The sequence below is a fragment of the Protomyctophum parallelum genome (assembly GCF_964188405.1).
Source record: "Protomyctophum parallelum genome assembly, chromosome: 3".
In the NCBI taxonomy this organism is placed as follows: Eukaryota; Metazoa; Chordata; class Actinopteri; order Myctophiformes; family Myctophidae; genus Protomyctophum; species Protomyctophum parallelum.
In genome coordinates, this window is record NC_139698.1 from 1,234,191 (window position 1) to 1,256,649 (window position 22,459).

Here is a 22,459-nt window from a genome sequence, read left to right on the forward strand (position 1 = left end):
TAAGTTATAGAGTTAAACATCTGGATGCAATGTAACAAACAGTAAGTTATAGAGTTAAACATCTGGATACAATGTAACAAACAGTAAGTTATAGAGTTAAACACCTGGATACAATGTAACAAACAGTAAGTTATAGAGTTAAAACATCTGGATACAATGTAACAAACAGTAAGTTATAGAGTTAAACATCTGGATACAATGTAACAAACAGTAAGTTATAGAGTTAAACATCTGGATACAATGTAACAAACAGTAAGTTATAGAGTTAAAACACCTGGATACAATGTAACAAACAGTAAGTTATAGAGTTAAACATCTGGATACAATGTAACAAACAGTAAGTTATAGAGTTAAACATCTGGATGCAATGTAACAAACAGTAAGTTATAGAGTTAAACATCTGGATACAATGTAACAAACAGTAAGTTATAGAGTTAAACACCTGGATACAATGTAACAAACAGTAAGTTATAGAGTTAAAACATCTGGATACAATGTAACAAACAGTAAGTTATAGAGTTAAACATCTGGATACAATGTAACAAACAGTAAGTTATAGAGTTAAAACATTTGGATACAATGTAACAAACAGTAAGTTATAGAGTTAAACATCTGGATACAATGTAACAAACAGTAAGTTATAGAGTTAAACACCTGGATACAATGTAACAAACAGTAAGTTATATAGAGTTAAAACATCTGGATACAATGTAACAAACAGTAAGTTATAGAGTTAAAACATCTGGATACAATGTAACAAACAGTAAGTTTTAGAGTTAAACATCTGGATACAATGTAACAAACAGTAAGTTATAGAGTTAAACATCTGGATACAATGTAACAAACAGTAAGTTATAGAGTTAAAACATCTGGATACAATGTAACAAACAGTAAGTTATAGAGTTAAACACCTGGATACAATGTAACAAACAGTAAGTTATAGAGTTAAACACCTGGATACAATGTAACAAACAGTAAGTTATAGAGTTAAACACCTGGATACAATGTAACAAACAGTAAGTTATAGAGTTAAACATCTGGATACAATGTAACAAACAGTAAGTTATAGAGTTAAACATCTGGATACAATGTAACAAACAGTAAGTTATAGAGTTAAACACCTGGATACAATGTAACAAACAGTAAGTTATAGAGTTAAACATCTGGATATAATGTAACAAACAGTAAGTTATAGAGTTAAACACCTGGATACAATGTAACAAACAGTAAGTTATAGAGTTAAACATCTGGATACAATGTAACAAACAGTAAGTTATAGAGTTAAATTGTTGTTAAACATCTGCATTTATCTGGATAAATGTGTTATATTTTATCAACGTTTGCTTGTTATCATGAAATTGCTGACAAAATCTTATCCAACGACAACTAAATTATTTAGTTTTGGGTCTGAGAGGCTAAATGTCATCAACTGGTAGTCTTTGGTGTAATGTTACAGAAGACTTGTAAATATGAAATAAATGCTTAAACATGTAGCTAGGTGTAATGTTAGAGTCCACAGAAGACATGTAAATATGAAATAAATGCTTAAACATGTAGCTATAGGTGTAATGTTAGAGACCACAGAAGTGAACCTTACAAGCCTGTTTTCTCAACTCGCTGTTTCTCTGCCAGACATTACTCTATAAGCCATATCTCCAAAACTGGAGGGTCAAACTGAACAACCAACATGTCCATTTGAAGCTATCATTCCCTGCTTTCAAAAAACGAAAATTCAAAGAAATCCAATGGCAGTCCCTCCTTCAAATTTAGTCACAAATGGTGGTCCGTGGCTCAGCTGCAGAATGAATAATGGTCCTTTTAAAATAATGAAAAGGGTTGAAAAGCAGTGCCGTAGAACAACGTGGCACACTGCAGCGTGTTCCTTTGTGTTTCAGAGACGTGCATTGTGGGTACCTGCTGTGTTCCAACATCTCCCCCGCGCCGCGCCTGGGAGAACTGCAGGGAGGCCTGACCACCTTCTCTGTGCCTCTGGCCCAGCACAGCACCTCACTGGACTGCAGGTAGTACTGTTTAGAGCATGCCTGGGCAGCTTCCACACTCACTCCAGAGGGCCACTGTAGTTCCACACTCACTCCAGAGGGCCACTGTAGTTCCACACTCACTCCAGAGGGCCACTGTAGTTCCACACTCACTCCAGAGGACCACTGTAGTTCCACACTCACTCCAGAGGACCACTATAGTTCCACACTCACTCCAGAGGGCCGCTATAGTTTCACACTCACTCCAGAGGACCACTATAGTTCCACACTCACTCCAGAGGGCCGCTATAGTTCCACACTCACTCCAGAGGGCCACTGTAGTTCCACACTCACTCCAGAGGGCCGCTATAGTTCAACACTCACTCCAGAGGGCCACTGTAGTTCCACACTCACTCCAGAGGGCCACTATAGTTCCACACTCACTCCAGAGGACCACTATAGTTCCACACTCACTCCAGAGGGCCACTGTAGTTCCACACTCACTCCAGAGGGCCACTATAGTTCCACACTCACTCCAGAGGGCCACTGTAGTTCCACACTCACTCCAGAGGACCACTGTAGTTCCACACTCACTCCAGAGGACCACTATAGTTCCACACTCACTCCAGAGGACCACTATAGTTCCACACTCACTCCAGAGGGCCGCTATAGTTCCACACTCACTCCAGAGGACCACTATAGTTCCACACTCACTCCAGAGGGCCGCTATAGTTCCACACTCACTCCAGAGGGCCACTATATTTCCACACTCACTCCAGAGGGCCACTATATTTCCACACTCACTCCAGAGGGCCACTATAGTTCCACACTCACTCCAGAGGGCCACTATAGTTCCACACTCACTCCAGAGGGCCACTATAGTTCCACACTCACTCCAGAGGGCCACTATATTTCCACACTCACTCCAGAGGGCCACTATATTTCCACACTCACTCCAGAGGGCCACTATAGTTCCACACTCACTCCAGAGGGCCACTATATTTCCACACTCACTCCAGAGGGCCACTATATTTCCACACTCACTCCAGAGGGCCACTATAGTTCCACACTCACTCCAGAGGACCACTGTAGTTCCACACTCACTCCAGAGGGCCACTATAGTTCCACACTCACTCCAGAGGGCCACTATAGTTCCACACTCACTCCAGAGGGCCACTATAGTTCCACACTCACTCCAGAGGGCCACTATAGTTCCACACTCACTCCAGAGGGCCACTGTAGTTCCACACTCACTCCAGAGGGCCACTATAGTTCCACACTCACTCCAGAGGGCCACTATAGTTCCACACTCACTCCAGAGGGCCACTGTAGTTCCACACTCACTCCAGAGGGCCACTATAGTTCCACACTCACTCCAGAGGGCCACTAAGTTCCACACTCACTCCAGAGGGACACTGTAGTTCCACACTCACTCCAGAGGGCCACTATAGTTCCACACTCACTCCAGAGGGCCGCTATAGTTCCACACTCACTCCAGAGGGCCGCTATAGTTCCACACTCACTCCAGAGGGCCGCTATAGTTCCACACTCACTCCAGAGGGCCGCTATAGTTCCACACTCACTCCAGAGGGCCGCTATAGTTCCACACTCACTCCAGAGGGCCGCTATAGTTCCACACTCACTCCAGAGGGCCACTGTAGTTCCACACTCACTCCAGAGGGCCACTATAGTTCCACACTCACTCCAGAGGGCCACTATAGTTCCACACTCACTCCAGAGGGCCACTGTAGTTCCACACTCACTCCAGAGGGCCACTATAGTTCCACACTCACTCCAGAGGGCCACTAAGTTCCACACTCACTCCAGAGGGACACTGTAGTTCCACACTCACTCCAGAGGGCCACTATAGTTCCACACTCACTCCAGAGGGCCGCTATAGTTCCACACTCACTCCAGAGGGCCGCTATAGTTCCACACTCACTCCAGAGGGCCGCTATAGTTCCACACTCACTCCAGAGGGCCGCTATAGTTCCACACTCACTCCAGAGGGCCGCTATAGTTCCACCCACACTCACTCCAGTGTGTGTGTGTGTGTGTGTGTGTGTGTGTGTGTGGCTTCAGTGGGGGTCATGTGCTCATCGATGGAGACAGTGACCTGGGATATGTGGAGGATGGAACGGCGTGCGGAACAGACACAATCTGCTTCAACCACAAGTGTCTCCCAATCCAGCAGTTCAACTTCAGCACCTGCCCTGGAACCACCGACAAGACCATCTGCTCTGGACACGGGGTACACGCACTCACGCACGCACGCACACACACACACACACACACACACACACACACACACACACACACACACACACACAGAATTCTTCACTATTATGGCGTTAGAGTGCCAAACAGATGAGGCAGATTTCTCTCCTCAACAGTTAGTCTTGTTTTCTCCTCTCCTCAACAGTCAGTCTTGTTTTCTCCTCTCCTGAACAGCTAGTCTTGTTTTCTCCTCTCCTGAACAGCTAGTCTTGTTTTCTCCTCTCCTCAACAGTTAGTCTTGTTTTCTCCTCTCCTCAACAGCTAGTCTTGTTTTCTCCTCTCCTCAACAGTCAGTCTTGTTTTCTCCTCTCCTCAACAGTTAGTCTTGTTTTCTCCTCTCCTCAACAGTTAGTCTTGTTTTCTCCTCTCCTCAACACTTAGTCTTGTTTTCTCCTCTCCTCAACAGTCAGTCTTGTTTTCTCCTCTCCTCAACAGTTAGTCTTGTTTTCTCCTCTCCTCAACAGCTAGTCTTGTTTTCTCCTCTCCTCAACAGTTAGTCTTGTTTTCTCCTCTCCTCAACAGTTAGTCTTGTTTTCTCCTCTCCTCAACAGTTAGTCTTGTTTTCTCCTCTCCTCAACAGTCAGTCTTGTTTTCTCCTCTTCTGAACAGCTAGTCTTGTTTTCTCCTCTCCTCAACAGCTAGTCTTGTTTTCTCCTCTCCTCAACAGTTAGTCTTGTTTTCTCCTCTCCTCAACAGTTAGTCTTGTTTTCTCCTCTCCTCAACAGTTAGTCTTGTTTTCTCCTCTCCTCAACAGTCAGTCTTGTTTTCTCCTCTCCTCAACAGTTAGTCTTGTTTTCTCCTCTCCTCAACAGTTAGTCTTGTTTTCTCCTCTCCTGAACAGCTAGTCTTGTTTTCTCCTCTCCTCAACAGTTAGTCTTGTTTTCTCCTCTCCTCAACAGTTAGTCTTGTTTTCTCCTCTCCTCAACAGTTAGTCTTGTTTTCTCCTCTCCTCAACATCTAGTCTTGTTTTCTCCTCTCCTCAACAGTTAGTCTTGTTTTCTCCTCTCCTCAACAGTTAGTCTTGTTTTCTCCTCTCCTCAACATCTAGTCTTGTTTTCTCCTCTCCTCAACAGTTAGTCTTGTTTTCTCCTCTCCTCAACAGTCAGTCTTGTTTTCTCCTCTCCTCAACAGTCAGTCTTGTTTTCTCCTCTCCTCAACAGTTAGTCTTGTTTTCTCCTCTCCTCAACACTTAGTCTTGTTTTCTCCTCTCCTCAACAGTCAGTCTTGTTTTCTCCTCTCCTCAACAGTTAGTCTTGTTTTCTCCTCTCCTCAACAGTTAGTCTTGTTTTCTCCTCTCCTCAACAGTCAGTCTTGTTTTCTCCTCTCCTCAACACTTAGTCTTGTTTTCTCCTCTCCTCAACAGTCAGTCTTGTTTTCTCCTCTCCTCAACAGCTAGTCTTGTTTTCTCCTCTCCTCAACAGTTAGTCTTGTTTTCTCCTCTCCTCAACAGTTAGTCTTGTTTTCTCCTCTCCTCAACAGTCAGTCTTGTTTTCTCCTCTCCTCAACAGTTAGTCTTGTTTTCTCCTCTCCTCAACAGTTAGTCTTGTTTTCTCCTCTCCTGAACAGCTAGTCTTGTTTTCTCCTCTCCTCAACAGTTAGTCTTGTTTTCTCCTCTCCTCAACAGTTAGTCTTGTTTTCTCCTCTCCTCAACAGTCAGTCTTGTTTTCTCCTCTCCTCAACAGTTAGTCTTGTTTTCTCCTCTCCTCAACAGTTAGTCTTGTTTTCTCCTCTCCTGAACAGCTAGTCTTGTTTTCTCCTCTCCTCAACAGTTAGTCTTGTTTTCTCCTCTCCTCAACAGTTAGTCTTGTTTTCTCCTCTCCTCAACAGTTAGTCTTGTTTTCTCCTCTCCTCAACATCTAGTCTTGTTTACTCCTCTCCTCAACAGTTAGTCTTGTTTTCTCCTCTCCTCAACAGTTAGTCTTGTTTTCTCCTCTCCTCAACATCTAGTCTTGTTTTCTCCTCTCCTCAACAGTTAGTCTTGTTTTCTCCTCTCCTCAACAGTTAGTCTTGTTTTCTCCTCTCCTCAACAGTTAGTCTTGTTTTCTCCTCTCCTCAACAGTTAGTCTTGTTTTCTCCTCTCCTCAACAGTTAGTCTTGTTTTCTCCTCTCCTCAACAGTTAGTCTTGTTTTCTCCTCTCCTCAACAGTTAGTCTTGTTTTCTCCTCTCCTCAACAGTCAGTCTTGTTTTCTCCTCTCCTCAACCATGGCTGTCTCTGTATCAAAAATAGTAATACTTTGTAAATCCCAACAGCACCCGATTTACCACAGAGTTGTCAAAGTCTGTAATAGTAGACAGTTAACATAATGGTTGAATGTTTTGCCTCATGCCATGTAATGAAGTTGTAATGTGCTTCTGTGTGTGTGTGTGTGTGTGTGTGTGTGTGTGTGTGTGTGTGTGTGTGTGTGTGTGTGTGTGTGTGTGTGTGTGTGTGTGTGTGTGTGTGTGTGTGTGTGTGTGTGTGTGTGTGTGTGTGTGTGTGTGTGTGTGCGTGCGTGCGTGTGTGCGTGCGTGTCCTCAGGTGTGCAGCAGCGAGCTGAGGTGTGTGTGTCACCTGGGCTGGGTGGGAGAGGACTGTAACTCCACCAGTCCTCTGGGTTACCTGGTGGTGGGACCCCCGGCCTCTGTCTCAGGTACCTGTCTGTCTGTCTGTCTGTCTGTCTGTCTGTCTGTCTGTCTGTCTGTCTGTCTGTCTGTCTGTCTGTCTGTCTGTCGTGTAGACCAGCGGTTCTCAACCGGCGGTCCGGGGACCTCCAGGTGGTCCCCATATATGCAGCTAAATGATGGAGAGTTGGTAACCAAATGGACCCTTAATTAGATCTTTATTAACAAACACATGCAATCCATTTGGTTTCCTTTTATGTTTAGGTTTCAACACAGGTTACATTATTGTTAAAGTGTACACGATCAGAGAATGCAGAAGAATTGTTTGTTTGCCCGTTATCTCTACGGTTTTCTCAGAGCTTCATTGTATTGAACCCTAAATGATGTCATTGTATTGAACATGCATGTCATTTTGTTTTCATTTGTTTTCGTCCATTCCTCACGGACAGGCTCATGTGTTTGACGGCGTGCCCGGAGGTCAGATTTCACTTCATCTTTCGTTCGTGTTTCTGTCGTCTTTCTTTGATGTCATTTCCTGGTTCCTCCTCCTCCTTCCTCTGTCCTGATCAGAAAGAAAAGGAAATAAGTGTGTGTTCTAGTGATGCACGGGCCGGCTCTTTTTTTCATGACCCGCCCTGCCCCGCCCCCACGGGGAGCCAGCCTTAAGCCCTAATCCGCGGCCCGCGAAAACGAAAAGCAGCCCGACAGTTCGACTGGCTTTTCAACACCCAGCAAGTCAGAAACCTAGCCCTAACCCTAAACCTAGCCCTAACCCTAAACCTAACCCTAAACCTAGCCCTAAACCTAGCCCTAATCCTAAACCTAGCCCTAAACCTAGCCCTAATCCTAAACCTAGCCCTAACCCTAAACCTAGCCCTAAACCTAGCCCAAAACTTAGCCCTAAACCTAACCCTAAACCTAAGCACACGCGAACCTAAAGGTCGTAATAATGTGCTGGCTGAGCTTGTACTGAGGTGTAGCAGAACTGTAACATCCTTCCCTTGTTCCTGGTTGATCCCCATCCTGTTGCTTTCCTTTCAGGCTTTTCCTCTTAAGCGTGATGGTCAGTGTTAATGTGACTGATGGTCAGTGTTAATGTGACTGATGGTCAGTGTTAATGTGACTGCTGGTCAGTGTGACTGATGGTCAGTGTGACTGATGGTCAGTGTTAATGTGACTGATGGTCAGTGTTAATGTGACTGATGGTCAGTGTGACTGATGGTCAGTGTTAATGTGACTGATGGTCAGTGTGACTGATGGTCAGTGTGACTGATGGTCAGTGTGACTGATGGTCAGTGTTAGTGTGACTGATGGTCAGTGTTAGTGTGACTGATGGTCAGTGTTAGTGTGACTGATGGTCAGTGTTAGTGTGACTGATGGTCAGTGTTAGTGTGACTGATGGTCAGTGTTAGTGTGACTGATGGTCAGTTTTAGTGTGACTGATGGTCAGTGTTAGTGTGACTGATGGTCAGTGTTAGTGTGACTGATGGTCAGTGTTAATGTGACTGATGGTCAGTTTTAGTGTGACTGATGGTCAGTGTTAGTGTGACTGATGGTCAGTGTTAATGTGACTGATGGTCAGTGTTAGTGTGACTGATGGTCAGTGTTAATGTGACTGATGGTCAGTGTTAGTGTGACTGATGGTCAGTGTGACTGATGGTCAGTGTTAGTGTGACTGATGGTCAGTGTTAATGTGACTGATGGTCAGTGTTAGTGTGACTGATGGTCAGTGTTAGTGTGACTGATGGTCAGTGTTAATGTGACTGATGGTCAGTGTTAGTGTGACTGATGGTCAGTGTTAGTGTGACTGATGGTCAGTGTTAGTGTGACTGATGGTCAGTGTTAGTGTGACTGATGGTCAGTGTTAGTGTGACTGATGGTCAGTTTTAGTGTGACTGATGGTCAGTGTTAGTGTGACTGATGGTCAGTGTGACTGATGGTCAGTGTTAATGTGACTGATGGTCAGTGTGACTGATGGTCAGTGTTAGTGTGACTGATGGTCAGTGTTAGTGTGACTGATGGTCAGTGTTAATGTGACTGATGGTCAGTGTTAGTGTGACTGATGGTCAGTGTTAGTGTGACTGATGGTCAGTGTTAATGTGACTGATGGTCAGTGTTAGTGTGACTGATGGTCAGTGTTAGTGTGACTGATGGTCAGTGTTAGTGTGACTGATGGTCAGTGTTAATGTGACTGATGGTCAGTGTTAGTGTGACTGATGGTCAGTGTTAATGTGACTGATGGTCAGTGTTAGTGTGACTGATGGTCAGTGTTAGTGTGACTGATGGTCAGTGTTAATGTGACTGATGGTCAGTGTGACTGATGGTCAGTGTTAGTGTGACTGATGGTCAGTGTGACTGATGGTCAGTGTGACTGATGGTCAGTGTTAATGTGACTGATGGTCAGTGTGACTGATGGTCAGTGTTAATGTGACTGATGGTCAGTTTTAGTGTGACTGATGGTCAGTGTTAATGTGACTGATGGTCAGTGTTAGTGTGACTGATGGTCAGTGTTAATGTGACTGATGGTCAGTGTTAGTGTGACTGATGGTCAGTGTTAGTGTGACTGATGGTCAGTGTTAGTGTGACTGATGGTCAGTGTTAGTGTGACTGATGGTCAGTGTTAGTGTGACTGATGGTCAGTGTTAGTGTGACTGATGGTCAGTGTTAGTGTGACTGATGGTCAGTGTCAGTGTGACTGATGGTCAGTGTGACTGATGGTCAGTGTTAATGTGACTGATGGTCAGTGTTAGTGTGACTGATGGTCAGTGTGACTGATGGTCAGTGTTAATGTGAGTGATGGTCAGTGTTAGTGTGACTGATGGTCAGTGTGACTGATGGTCAGTGTGACTGATGGTCAGTGTGACTGATGGTCAGTGTGCCCCCCTCCCCCCCTCTGTGTGTGTCATCAGGTGCGGTCAGCACCAACGTCATCATCGGCGCCGTGGTGGGCTCCATCCTGTTCCTGGGACTCATCCTGGCCGGCACAGCCTGGGCGCTGAAGTAAGGGTCACCTGATCAATCAATTATACCTTCATTTATACTATATATATATTTATTTAACCCTGGTCCTATAAGTAAGGGTCACATGTCACTCACCCCTGATCAATGAATTATACGTTTATTTATACTATATATTTATATATTTATTTATTTAACCCTGGCCATATAAGTAAGTGTCACCTGTCACTCACTCACTCCTGATCAATTCATTATACGTTTATTTATACTATATATATATATATATATATATATATATATATTTAACCCTGGCCCTATAAGTAAGTGTCACCATGTGAAACCCAGATTCGGCACAAACAAGGGACTAAATTATTTTCGCTCCTATGCCACCAAAATGTGGAACGCCCTACCAACAGTCATTAAGGATACTCAGAATGATATTGATAATCTATGTAGGGGTGGGCAACTGGCGGCCCGGGGGCCACATGCGGCCCCCCAGCTTCACTTAATGCGGCCCCGCATGAATACTGATGTAGTATTGATTTCAGCAAACCCGCTTTAATTACTTCATGACTAGTATTAAAATGGTATTGCCTTTTTGTGTCCGATGTAGTTATGTTAACAGTTCATATAAAGTTAACATAACTATAACTAAATGCATCTAAAATTAAATAAAAAGGTTACTTGTCAGAATTCCAGTTCAAAAATAACAAAAAAATTATTCAGGTTTTCAATTCAAATATAGCAAAGAATAGCCGATCTACAAGCTCAAAACGCGTCGCACCGCGACGCGACGCGTTTTGAGCTTGTAGATCGGCTATTTTTTGCTACGACAGTGATATGCACTGTGGCCCCTCTGGAGTGAGTGTGGAAATACATTGGCCCTCGCCGTCGTCAAAGTGGCCCCTACTTTCTATGAGGCTCTCAGCAGGTCTCATGAGGCTCTCTGCAGTGTTGTACAATCTCAGATTGTATATCTGCTATTTTCAGCATGCATTCAAAGTGTAAAATATGTCATTACAACGACATCAAGGCCTGTCAAAACACATTTTAGTCGACTAAATCAACTGTAGATTTAGTCGACTAAAATCGTATGACATTTAGTCGACTAAAACTAGACTAAACACTAGAACATTCCAGGTGACTAAAATGTGACTAAAACTAAGTGAAAACTATTCAAGAGACTAAATGACTAAAACTAAAATAGAAATTATGATAATGATACTCAGCAGGTCTCATAATGACCTCAGGTCAGAATGGCCTCAGGTCAGAATGGCCTCAGGTCAGAATGACCTCAGGTCAGAATGACCTCAGGTCAGAATGACCTCAGGTCAGAATGGCCTCAGGTCAGAATGACCTCAGCGTGACGTCATTCCGTCGTGTCTCATGTTGTGTTTGCGTCGTTGTTCCACCAGGAGCTACAGACAGAGACGCTACATGGAGTCTGAGGTCCACCGAAGATTCTGCCGGTTGGTTAACATCTGATATGATGCATGCATACTGATATGAATCATAACATTATGATACATACATACATACTGATATGAATCATAACATTATGATACATACATACATACATACTGATATGAATCATATCATTATGATACATACATACATACTGATATGAATCATAACATTATGATACATACATACTGATATGAATCATATCATTATGATACATACATACATACTGATATGAATCATAACATTATGATACATACATACTGATATGAATCATATCATTATGATACATACATACATACTGATATGAATCATAACATTATGATACATACATACATACTGATATGAATCATATCATTATGATACATACATACATACTGATATGAATCATATCATTATGATACATACATACTGATATGAATCATATCATTATGATACATACATACATACTGATATGAATCATAACATTATGATACATACATACTGATATGAATCATATCATTATGATACATACATACATACATACTGATATGAATCATATCATTATGATACATACATACATACTGATATGAATCATATCATTATGATACATACATACATACATACTGATATGAATCATATCATTATGATACATACATACACACTGATATGAATCATATCATTATGATACATACATACATACTGATATGAATCATAACATTATGATACATACATACATACACACTGATATGAATCATATCATTATGATACATACATACATACTGATATGAATCATATCATTATGATACATACATACATACTGATATGAATCATATCATTATGATACATACATACATACTGATATGAATCATATCATTATGATACATACATACATACTGATATGAATCATAACATTATGATACATACATACATACTGATATGAATCATATCATTATGATACATACATACATACTGATATGAATCATATCATTATGATACATACATACATACACACTGATATGAATCATATCATTATGATACATACATACATACTGATATGAATCATATCATTATGATACATACATACATACTGATATGAATCATAACATTATGATACATACATACATACATACACACTGATATGAATCATATCATTATGATACATACATACATACTGATATGAATCATAACATTATGATACATACATACATACATACTGATATGAATCATATCATTATGATACATACATACATACATACTGATATGAATCATATCATTATGATACATACATACATACTGATATGAATCATATCATTATGATACATACATACATACTGATATGAATCATATCATTATGATACATACATACATACTGATATGAATCATATCATTATGATACATACATACATACATACTGATATGAATCATATCATTATGATACATACATACATACACACTGATATGAATCATATCATTATGATACATACATACATACTGATATGAATCATATCATTATGATACATACATACATACTGATATGAATCATATCATTATGATACATACATACATACACACTGATATGAATCATATCATTATGATACATACATACATACTGATATGAATCATATCATTATGATACATACATACATACTGATATGAATCATATCATTATGATACATACATACATACATACTGATATGAATCATAACATTATGATACATACATACATACTGATATGAATCATATCATTATGATACATACATACATACTGATATGAATCATATCATTATGATACATACATACATACTGATATGAATCATATCATTATGATACATACATACATACTGATATGAATCATATCATTATGATACATACATACATACATACTGATATGAATCATATCATTATGATACATACATACATACTGATATGAATCATATCATTATGATACATACATACATACTGATATGAATCATATCATTATGATACATACATACATACATACTGATATGAATCATATCATTATGATACATACATACATACTGATATGAATCATATCATTATGATACATACATACATACATACTGATATGAATCATAACATTATGATACATACATACATACTGATATGAATCATAACATTATGATACATACATACTGATATGAATCATATCATTATGATACATACATACACACTGATATGAATCATAACATTATGATACATACATACATACTGATATGAATCATATCATTATGATACATACATACATACTGATATGAATCATATCATTATGATACATACATACATACTGATATGAATCATATAATTATGATACATACATACACACTGATATGAATCATATCATTATGATACATACATACATACTGATATGAATCATATCATTATGATACATACATACATACTGATATGAATCATATCATTATGATACATACATACACACTGATATGAATCATATCATTATGATACATACATACATACTGATATGAATCATATCATTATGATACATACATACATACTGATATGAATCATATAATTATGATACATACATACACACTGATATGAATCATATCATTATGATACATACATACATACTGATATGAATCATATCATTATGATACATACATACATACTGATATGAATCATATCATTATGATACATACATACATACTGATATGAATCATATCATTATGATACATACATACATACATACTGATATGAATCATATCATTATGATACATACATACATACTGATATGAATCATATCATTATGATACATACATACATACTGATATGAATCATATCATTATGATACATACATACACACTGATATGAATCATATCATTATGATACATACATACATACTGATATGAATCATATCATTATGATACATACATACATACATACTGATATGAATCATATCATTATGATACATACATACATACTGATATGAATCATAACATTATGATACATACATACATACTGATATGAATCATATCATTATGATACATACATACATACATACACACTGATATGAATCATATCATTATGATACATACATACATACATACTGATATGAATCATAACATTATGATACATACATACATACTGATATGAATCATATCATTATGATACATACATACATACTGATATGAATCATATCATTATGATACATACATACATACTGATATGAATCATATCATTATGATACATACATACATACTGATATGAATCATATCATTATGATACATACATACATACTGATATGAATCATATAATTATGATACATACATACACACTGATATGAATCATATCATTATGATACATACATACATACTGATATGAATCATATCATTATGATACATACATACATACTGATATGAATCATATCATTATGATACATACATACATACTGATATGAATCATATCATTATGATACATACATACATACATACTGATATGAATCATATCATTATGATACATACATACATACTGATATGAATCATATCATTATGATACATACATACATACTGATATGAATCATATCATTATGATACATACATACACACTGATATGAATCATATCATTATGATACATACATACATACTGATATGAATCATATCATTATGATACATACATACATACATACTGATATGAATCATATCATTATGATACATACATACATACTGATATGAATCATAACATTATGATACATACATACATACTGATATGAATCATATCATTATGATACATACATACATACATACACACTGATATGAATCATATCATTATGATACATACATACATACATACTGATATGAATCATAACATTATGATACATACATACATACTGATATGAATCATATCATTATGATACATACATACACACTGATATGAATCATATCATTATGATACATACATACATACTGATATGAATCATAACATTATGATACATACATACACACTGATATGAATCATATCATTATGATACATACATACATACTGATATGAATCATATCATTATGATACATACATACACACTGATATGAATCATATCATTATGATACATACATACATACTGATATGAATCATATCATTATGATACATACATACATACATACTGATATGAATCATATCATTATGATACATACATACATACATACTGATATGAATCATATCATTATGATACATACATACATACTGATATGAATCATATCATTATGATACATACATACATACTGATATGAATCATATCATTATGATACATACATACATACTGATATGAATCATATCATTATGATACATACATACACACTGATATGAATCATAACATTATGATACATACATACATACACACTGATATGAATCATATCATTATGATACATACTGATATGATATATATACACATATATATATATATATATATATATATATATATATATATACACTGATATACTGACATAATATTATGAATCTGACACTGACATAATATTATGAATCTGACACTGACATACTCTATGACTAGACACTAAGATATGAATCTAACATCATACACACATACACGTCTACACTGATATGAAAACACAATGACCTAACTGCATGCATAGACATCTGCATAACTGCATGCATAGACATCTGACAATATGCATCCTAATATGCATGCTAATATGTCAATATGCATCCAACACTAGATGTTAATCTGACAATATGTGACCAGATTTGACTGAGAGACTGCCATCGCGCACATTCCAGCTTTTCACCAGGAGAAAAACTTTTATTTTATTTTTTTAAATGAGTTAATAGCACAGGAAGACTCGTCACATACTATATAGCATGTCTGGAATAAGTGTCAAAGCTGAAATTGTCAATATGAAAAGAATGCTTAAACATGTAGCTATTGTAATGTTAGAGACCACAGAAGTGAACCTTTTCAAGCCTGTTTTCTCAACTCGCTGTTTCTCTGCCAGACATTACTCTATAAACCATATCTCCAAAACTGGTGGGTCAAACTGAACAACCAATATGTCAATTTGAAGCTATGATTCCCTGCTTTGATATGAAATGAAAAAACAAAAATTCAAAAAAATCCAATGACAGTCTCCCAGTGAAATTTGGTCATATATGCATCCAACACTATGTTAATCTGACTATATGCATCCAACACTATGTTAATCTGACTATATGCATCCAACACTATGTTAATCTGACAATATGCATCCAACACTATGTTAATCTGACTATATGCATCCAACACTATGTTAATCTGACTATATGCATCCAACACTATGTTAATCTGACTATATGCATCCAACACTATGATAATCTGACAATATGCATCCAACACTATGTTAATCTGACTATATGCATCCAACACTATGTTAATCTGACTATATGCATCCAACACTATGTTAATCTGACTATATGCATCCAACACTATGATAATCTGACAATATGCATCCAACACTATGTTAATCTGACTATATGCATCCAACACTATGTTAATCTGACTATATGCATCCAACACTATGTTAATCTGACTATATGCATCCAACACTATGTTAATCTGACTATATGCATCCAACACTATGTTAATCTGACTATATGCATCCAACACTATGTTAATCTGACTATATGCATCCAACACTATGTTAATCTGACTATATGCATCCAACACTATGTTAATCTGACTATATGCATCCAACACTATGTTAATCTGACTATATGCATCCAACACTATGTTAATCTGACTATATGCATCCAACACTATGTTAATCTGACTATATGCATCCAACACTATGTTAATCTGACTATATGCATCCAACACTATGTTAATCTGACTATATGCATCCAACACTATGTTAATCTGAGTATATGCATCCAACACTATGTTAATCTGACTATATGCATCCAACACTATGTTAATCTGAGTATATGCATCCAACACTATGTTAATCTGACAATATGCATCTAACACTATGTTAATCTGACTATATGCATCCAACACTATGTTAATCTGACAATATGCATCCAACACTATGTTAATCTGACTATATGCATCCAACACTATGATAATCTGAGTATATGCATCCAACACTATGTTAATCTGACTATATGCATCCAACACTATGTTAATCTGACTATATGCATCCAACACTATGTTAATCTGAGTATATGCATCCAACACTATGTTAATCTGACTATATGCATCCAACACTATGTTAATCTGACTATATGCATCCAACACTATGTTAATCTGACTATATGCATCCAACACTATGTTAATCTGACTATATGCATCCAACACTATGTTAATCTGACTATATGCATCCAACACTATGTTAATCTGACAATATGCATCTAACACTATGTTAATCTGACTATATGCATCCAACACTATGTTAATCTGACTATATGCATCCAACACTATGTTAATCTGAGTATATGCATCCAACACTATGTTAATCTGACAATATGCATCCAACACTATGATAATCTGACTATATGCATCCAACACTATGTTAATCTGAGTATATGCATCCAACACTATGATAATCTGACTATATGCATCCAACACTATGTTAATCTGACTATATGCATCCAACACTATGATAATCTGACTATATGCATCCAACACTATGTTAATCTGACTATATGCATCCAACACTATGTTAATCTGACTATATGCATCCAACACTATGTTAATCTGACTATATGCATCCAACACTATGTTAATCTGACTATATGCATCCAACACTATGTTAATCTGAGTATATGCATCCAACACTATGTTAATCTGACAATATGCATCCAACACTATGTTAATCTGACTATATGCATCCAACACTATGTTAATCTGACTATATGCATCCAACACTATGTTAATCTGACTATATGCATCCAACACTATGTTAATCTGACTATATGCATCTAACACTATGTTAATCTGACTATATGCATCCAACACTATGTTAATCTGACTATATGCATCCAACACTATGTTAATCTGACTATATGCATCCAACACTATGTTAATCTGACTATATGCATCCAACACTATGTTAATCTGACTATATGCATCCAACACTATGTTAATCTGACTATATGCATCCAACACTATGTTAATCTGACTATATGCATCCAACACTATGTTAATCTGACTATATGCATCCAACACTATGTTAATCTGACTATATGCATCCAACACTATGTTAATCTGACTATATGCATCCAACACTATGTTAATCTGACAATATGCATCTAACACTATGTTAATCTGACTATATGCATCCAACACTATGTTAATCTGACTATATGCATCCAACACTATGTTAATCTGAGTATATGCATCCAACACTATGTTAATCTGACAATATGCATCCAACACTATGTTAATCTGACTATATGCATCCAACACTATGTTAATCTGACTATATGCATCCAACACTATGTTAATCTGACTATATGCATCCAACACTATGTTAATCTGACTATATGCATCCAACACTATGTTAATCTGACTATATGCATCCAACACTATGTTAATCTGACTATATGCATCCAACACTATGTTAATCTGACTATATGCATCCAACACTATGTTAATCTGACTATATGCATCCAACACTATGTTAATCTGACTATATGCATCCAACACTATGTTAATCTGACTATATGCATCCAACACTATGTTAATCTGACTATATGCATCCAACACTATGTTAATCTGACAATATGCATCTAACACTATGTTAATCTGACTATATGCATCCAACACTATGTTAATCTTACTATATGCATCCAACACTATGTTAATCTGACTATATGCATCCAACACTATGTTAATCTGACTATATGCATCCAACACTATGTTAATCTGACAATATGCATCTAACACTATGTTAATCTGACTATATGCATCCAACACTATGTTAATCTGACTATATGCATCCAACACTATGTTAATCTGACTATATGCATCCAACACTATGTTAATCTGAGTATATGCATCCAACACTATGTTAATCTGACAATATGCATCCAACACTATGTTAATCTGACTATATGCATCCAACACTATGATAATCTGACTATATGCATCCAACACTATGTTAATCTGACAATATGCATCCAACACTATGATAATCTGACTATATGCATCCAACACTATGTTAATCTGACTATATGCATCCAACACTATGATAATCTGACTATATGCATCCAACACTATGTTAATCTGACTATATGCATCCAACACTATGTTAATCTGACTATATGCATCCAACACTATGTTAATCTGACTATATGCATCCAACACTATGTTAATCTGACTATATGCATCCAACACTATGTTAATCTGACTATATGCATCCAACACTATGTTAATCTGACTATATGCATCCAACACTATGATAATCTGACTATATGCATCCAACACTATGTTAATCTGACTATATGCATCCAACACTATGATAATCTGACTATATGCATCCAACACTATGATAATCTGACAATATGCATCCAACACTATGTTAATCTGACTATATGCATCCAACACTATGTTAATCTGACTATATGCATCCAACACTATGTTAATCTGACTATATGCATCCAACACTATGTTAATCTGACAATATGCATCCAACACTATGTTAATCTGACAATATGCATCCAACACTATGTTAATCTGACAATATGCATCCAACACTATGTTAATCTGACTATATGCATCCAACACTATGTTAATCTGACTATATGCATCCAACACTATGTTAATCTGACTATATGCATCCAACACTATGTTAATCTGACTATATGCATCCAACACTATGATAATCTGACTATATGCATCCAACACTATGTTAATCTGACAATATGCATCCAACACTATGATAATCTGACTATATGCATCCAACACTATGATAATCTGACTATATGCATCCAACACTATGTTAATCTGACTATATGCATCCAACACTATGTTAATCTGACTATATGCATCCAACACTATGTTAATCTGACTATATGCATCCAACACTATGTTAATCTGACTATATGCATCCAACACTATGTTAATCTGACTATATGCATCCAACACTATGATAATCTGACTATATGCATCCAACACTATGTTAATCTGACTATATGCATCCAACACTATGTTAATCTGACTATATGCATCCAACACTATGATAATCTGACTATATGCATCCAACAATATGATAATCTGACTATATGCATCCAACACTATGTTAATCTGACTATATGCATCCAACACTATGATAATCTGACTATATGCATCCAACACTATGTTAATCTGACTATATGCATCCAACACTATGATAATCTGACTATATGCATCCAACACTATGTTAATCTGACTATATGCATCCAACACTATGTTAATCTGACAATATGCATCCAACACTATGATAATCTGACTATATGCATCCAACACTATGTTAATCTGACTATATGCATCCAACACTATGTTAATCTGACTATATGCATCCAACACTATGTTAATCTGACTATATGCATCCAACACTATGTTAATCTGACAATATGCATCCAACACTATGTTAATCTGACAATATGCATCTAACACTATGTTAATCTGACAATATGCATCCAACACTATGATAATCTGACTATATGCATCCAACACTATGTTAATCTGACAATATGCATCCAACACTATGTTAATCTGACAATATGCATCTAACACTATGTTAATCTGACTATATGCATCCAACACTATGTTAATCTGACTATATGCATCCAACACTATGTTAATCTGACTATATGCATCCAACACTATGTTAATCTGACTATATGCATCCAACACTATGTTAATCTGACTATATGCATCCAACACTATGTTAATCTGACTATATGCATCCAACACCATGATGTCACTCATTGACCACGATGTCACTCGTTGACCATGATGTCACTCATTGACCATGATGTCACTCATTGACCACGATGTCACTCATTGACCATGATGTCACTCATTGACCATGATGTCACTCATTGACCACGATGTCACTCATTGACCACGATGTCACTCATTGACCACGATGTCACTCATTGACCATGATGTCACTCATTGACCATGATGTCACTCATTGACCATGATGTCACTCATTGACCATGATGTCACTCATTGACCATGATGTCACTCATTGGCCACGATGTCACTCATTGGCCACGATGTCACTCATTGACCATGATGTCACTCATTGACCATGATGTCACTCATTGACCACGATGTCACTCATTGGCCACGATGTCACTCATTGACCACGATGTCACTCATTGACCATGATGTCACTCATTGGCCACGATGTCACTCATTGACCATGATGTCACTCATTGACCATGATGTCACTCATTGACCACGATGTCACTCATTGGCCACGATGTCACTCATTGACCATGATGTCACTCATTGACCATGATGTCACTCATTGACCATGATGTCACTCATTGACCATGATGTCACTCATTGACCATGATGTCACTCATTGACCATGATGTCACTCATTGACCATGATGTCACTCATTGGCCATGATGTCACTCATTGGCCACGATGTCACTCATTGGCCACGATGTCACTCGTTGACCACGATGTCACTCGTTGACCACGATGTCACTCATTGACCACGATGTCACTCATTGACCATGATGTCACTCATTGGCCACGATGTCACTCGTTGACCATGATGTCACTCATTGACCATGATGTCACTCATTGACCATGATGTCACTCATTGACCATGATGTCACTCATTGGCCACGATGTCACTCATTGGCCATGATGTCACTCATTGGCCACGATGTCACTCATTGGCCACGATGTCACTCGTTGACCACGATGTCACTCGTTGACCACGATGTCACTCATTGACCACGATGTCACTCATTGACCATGATGTCACTCATTGACCATGATGTCACTCATTGACCATGATGTCACTCATTGACCATGATGTCACTCATTGACCATGATGTCACTCATTGACCACGATGTCACTCATTGACCACGATGTCACTCATTGACCACGATGTCACTCATTGGCCACGATGTCACTCGTTGACCAACCAACACAAAGGTTCTGGAAGCGTCTCATCATTCCATCACTTTGTGAAGACAGACGACATTCACACATACTGTACTCATAC

The 22,459-nt window shown here is 37.7% G+C and overlaps 1 protein-coding gene across 1 annotated transcript in view; it reads left to right on the forward strand.

The window, feature by feature from the left end:
• The window catches only part of adam22 (ADAM metallopeptidase domain 22), a gene marked incomplete at both ends in the record, with an annotated part of 172,867 nt that overhangs the window by 138,477 nt on the left and 11,931 nt on the right, over positions 1-22,459 (forward strand). The window contains 5 exon segments of the mRNA XM_083761268.1: positions 1,896-2,021; positions 4,062-4,230; positions 6,776-6,887; positions 9,768-9,858; positions 11,232-11,285. Of these exon segments, the coding sequence (XP_083617394.1) occupies positions 1,896-2,021; positions 4,062-4,230; positions 6,776-6,887; positions 9,768-9,858; positions 11,232-11,285 (552 nt within the window).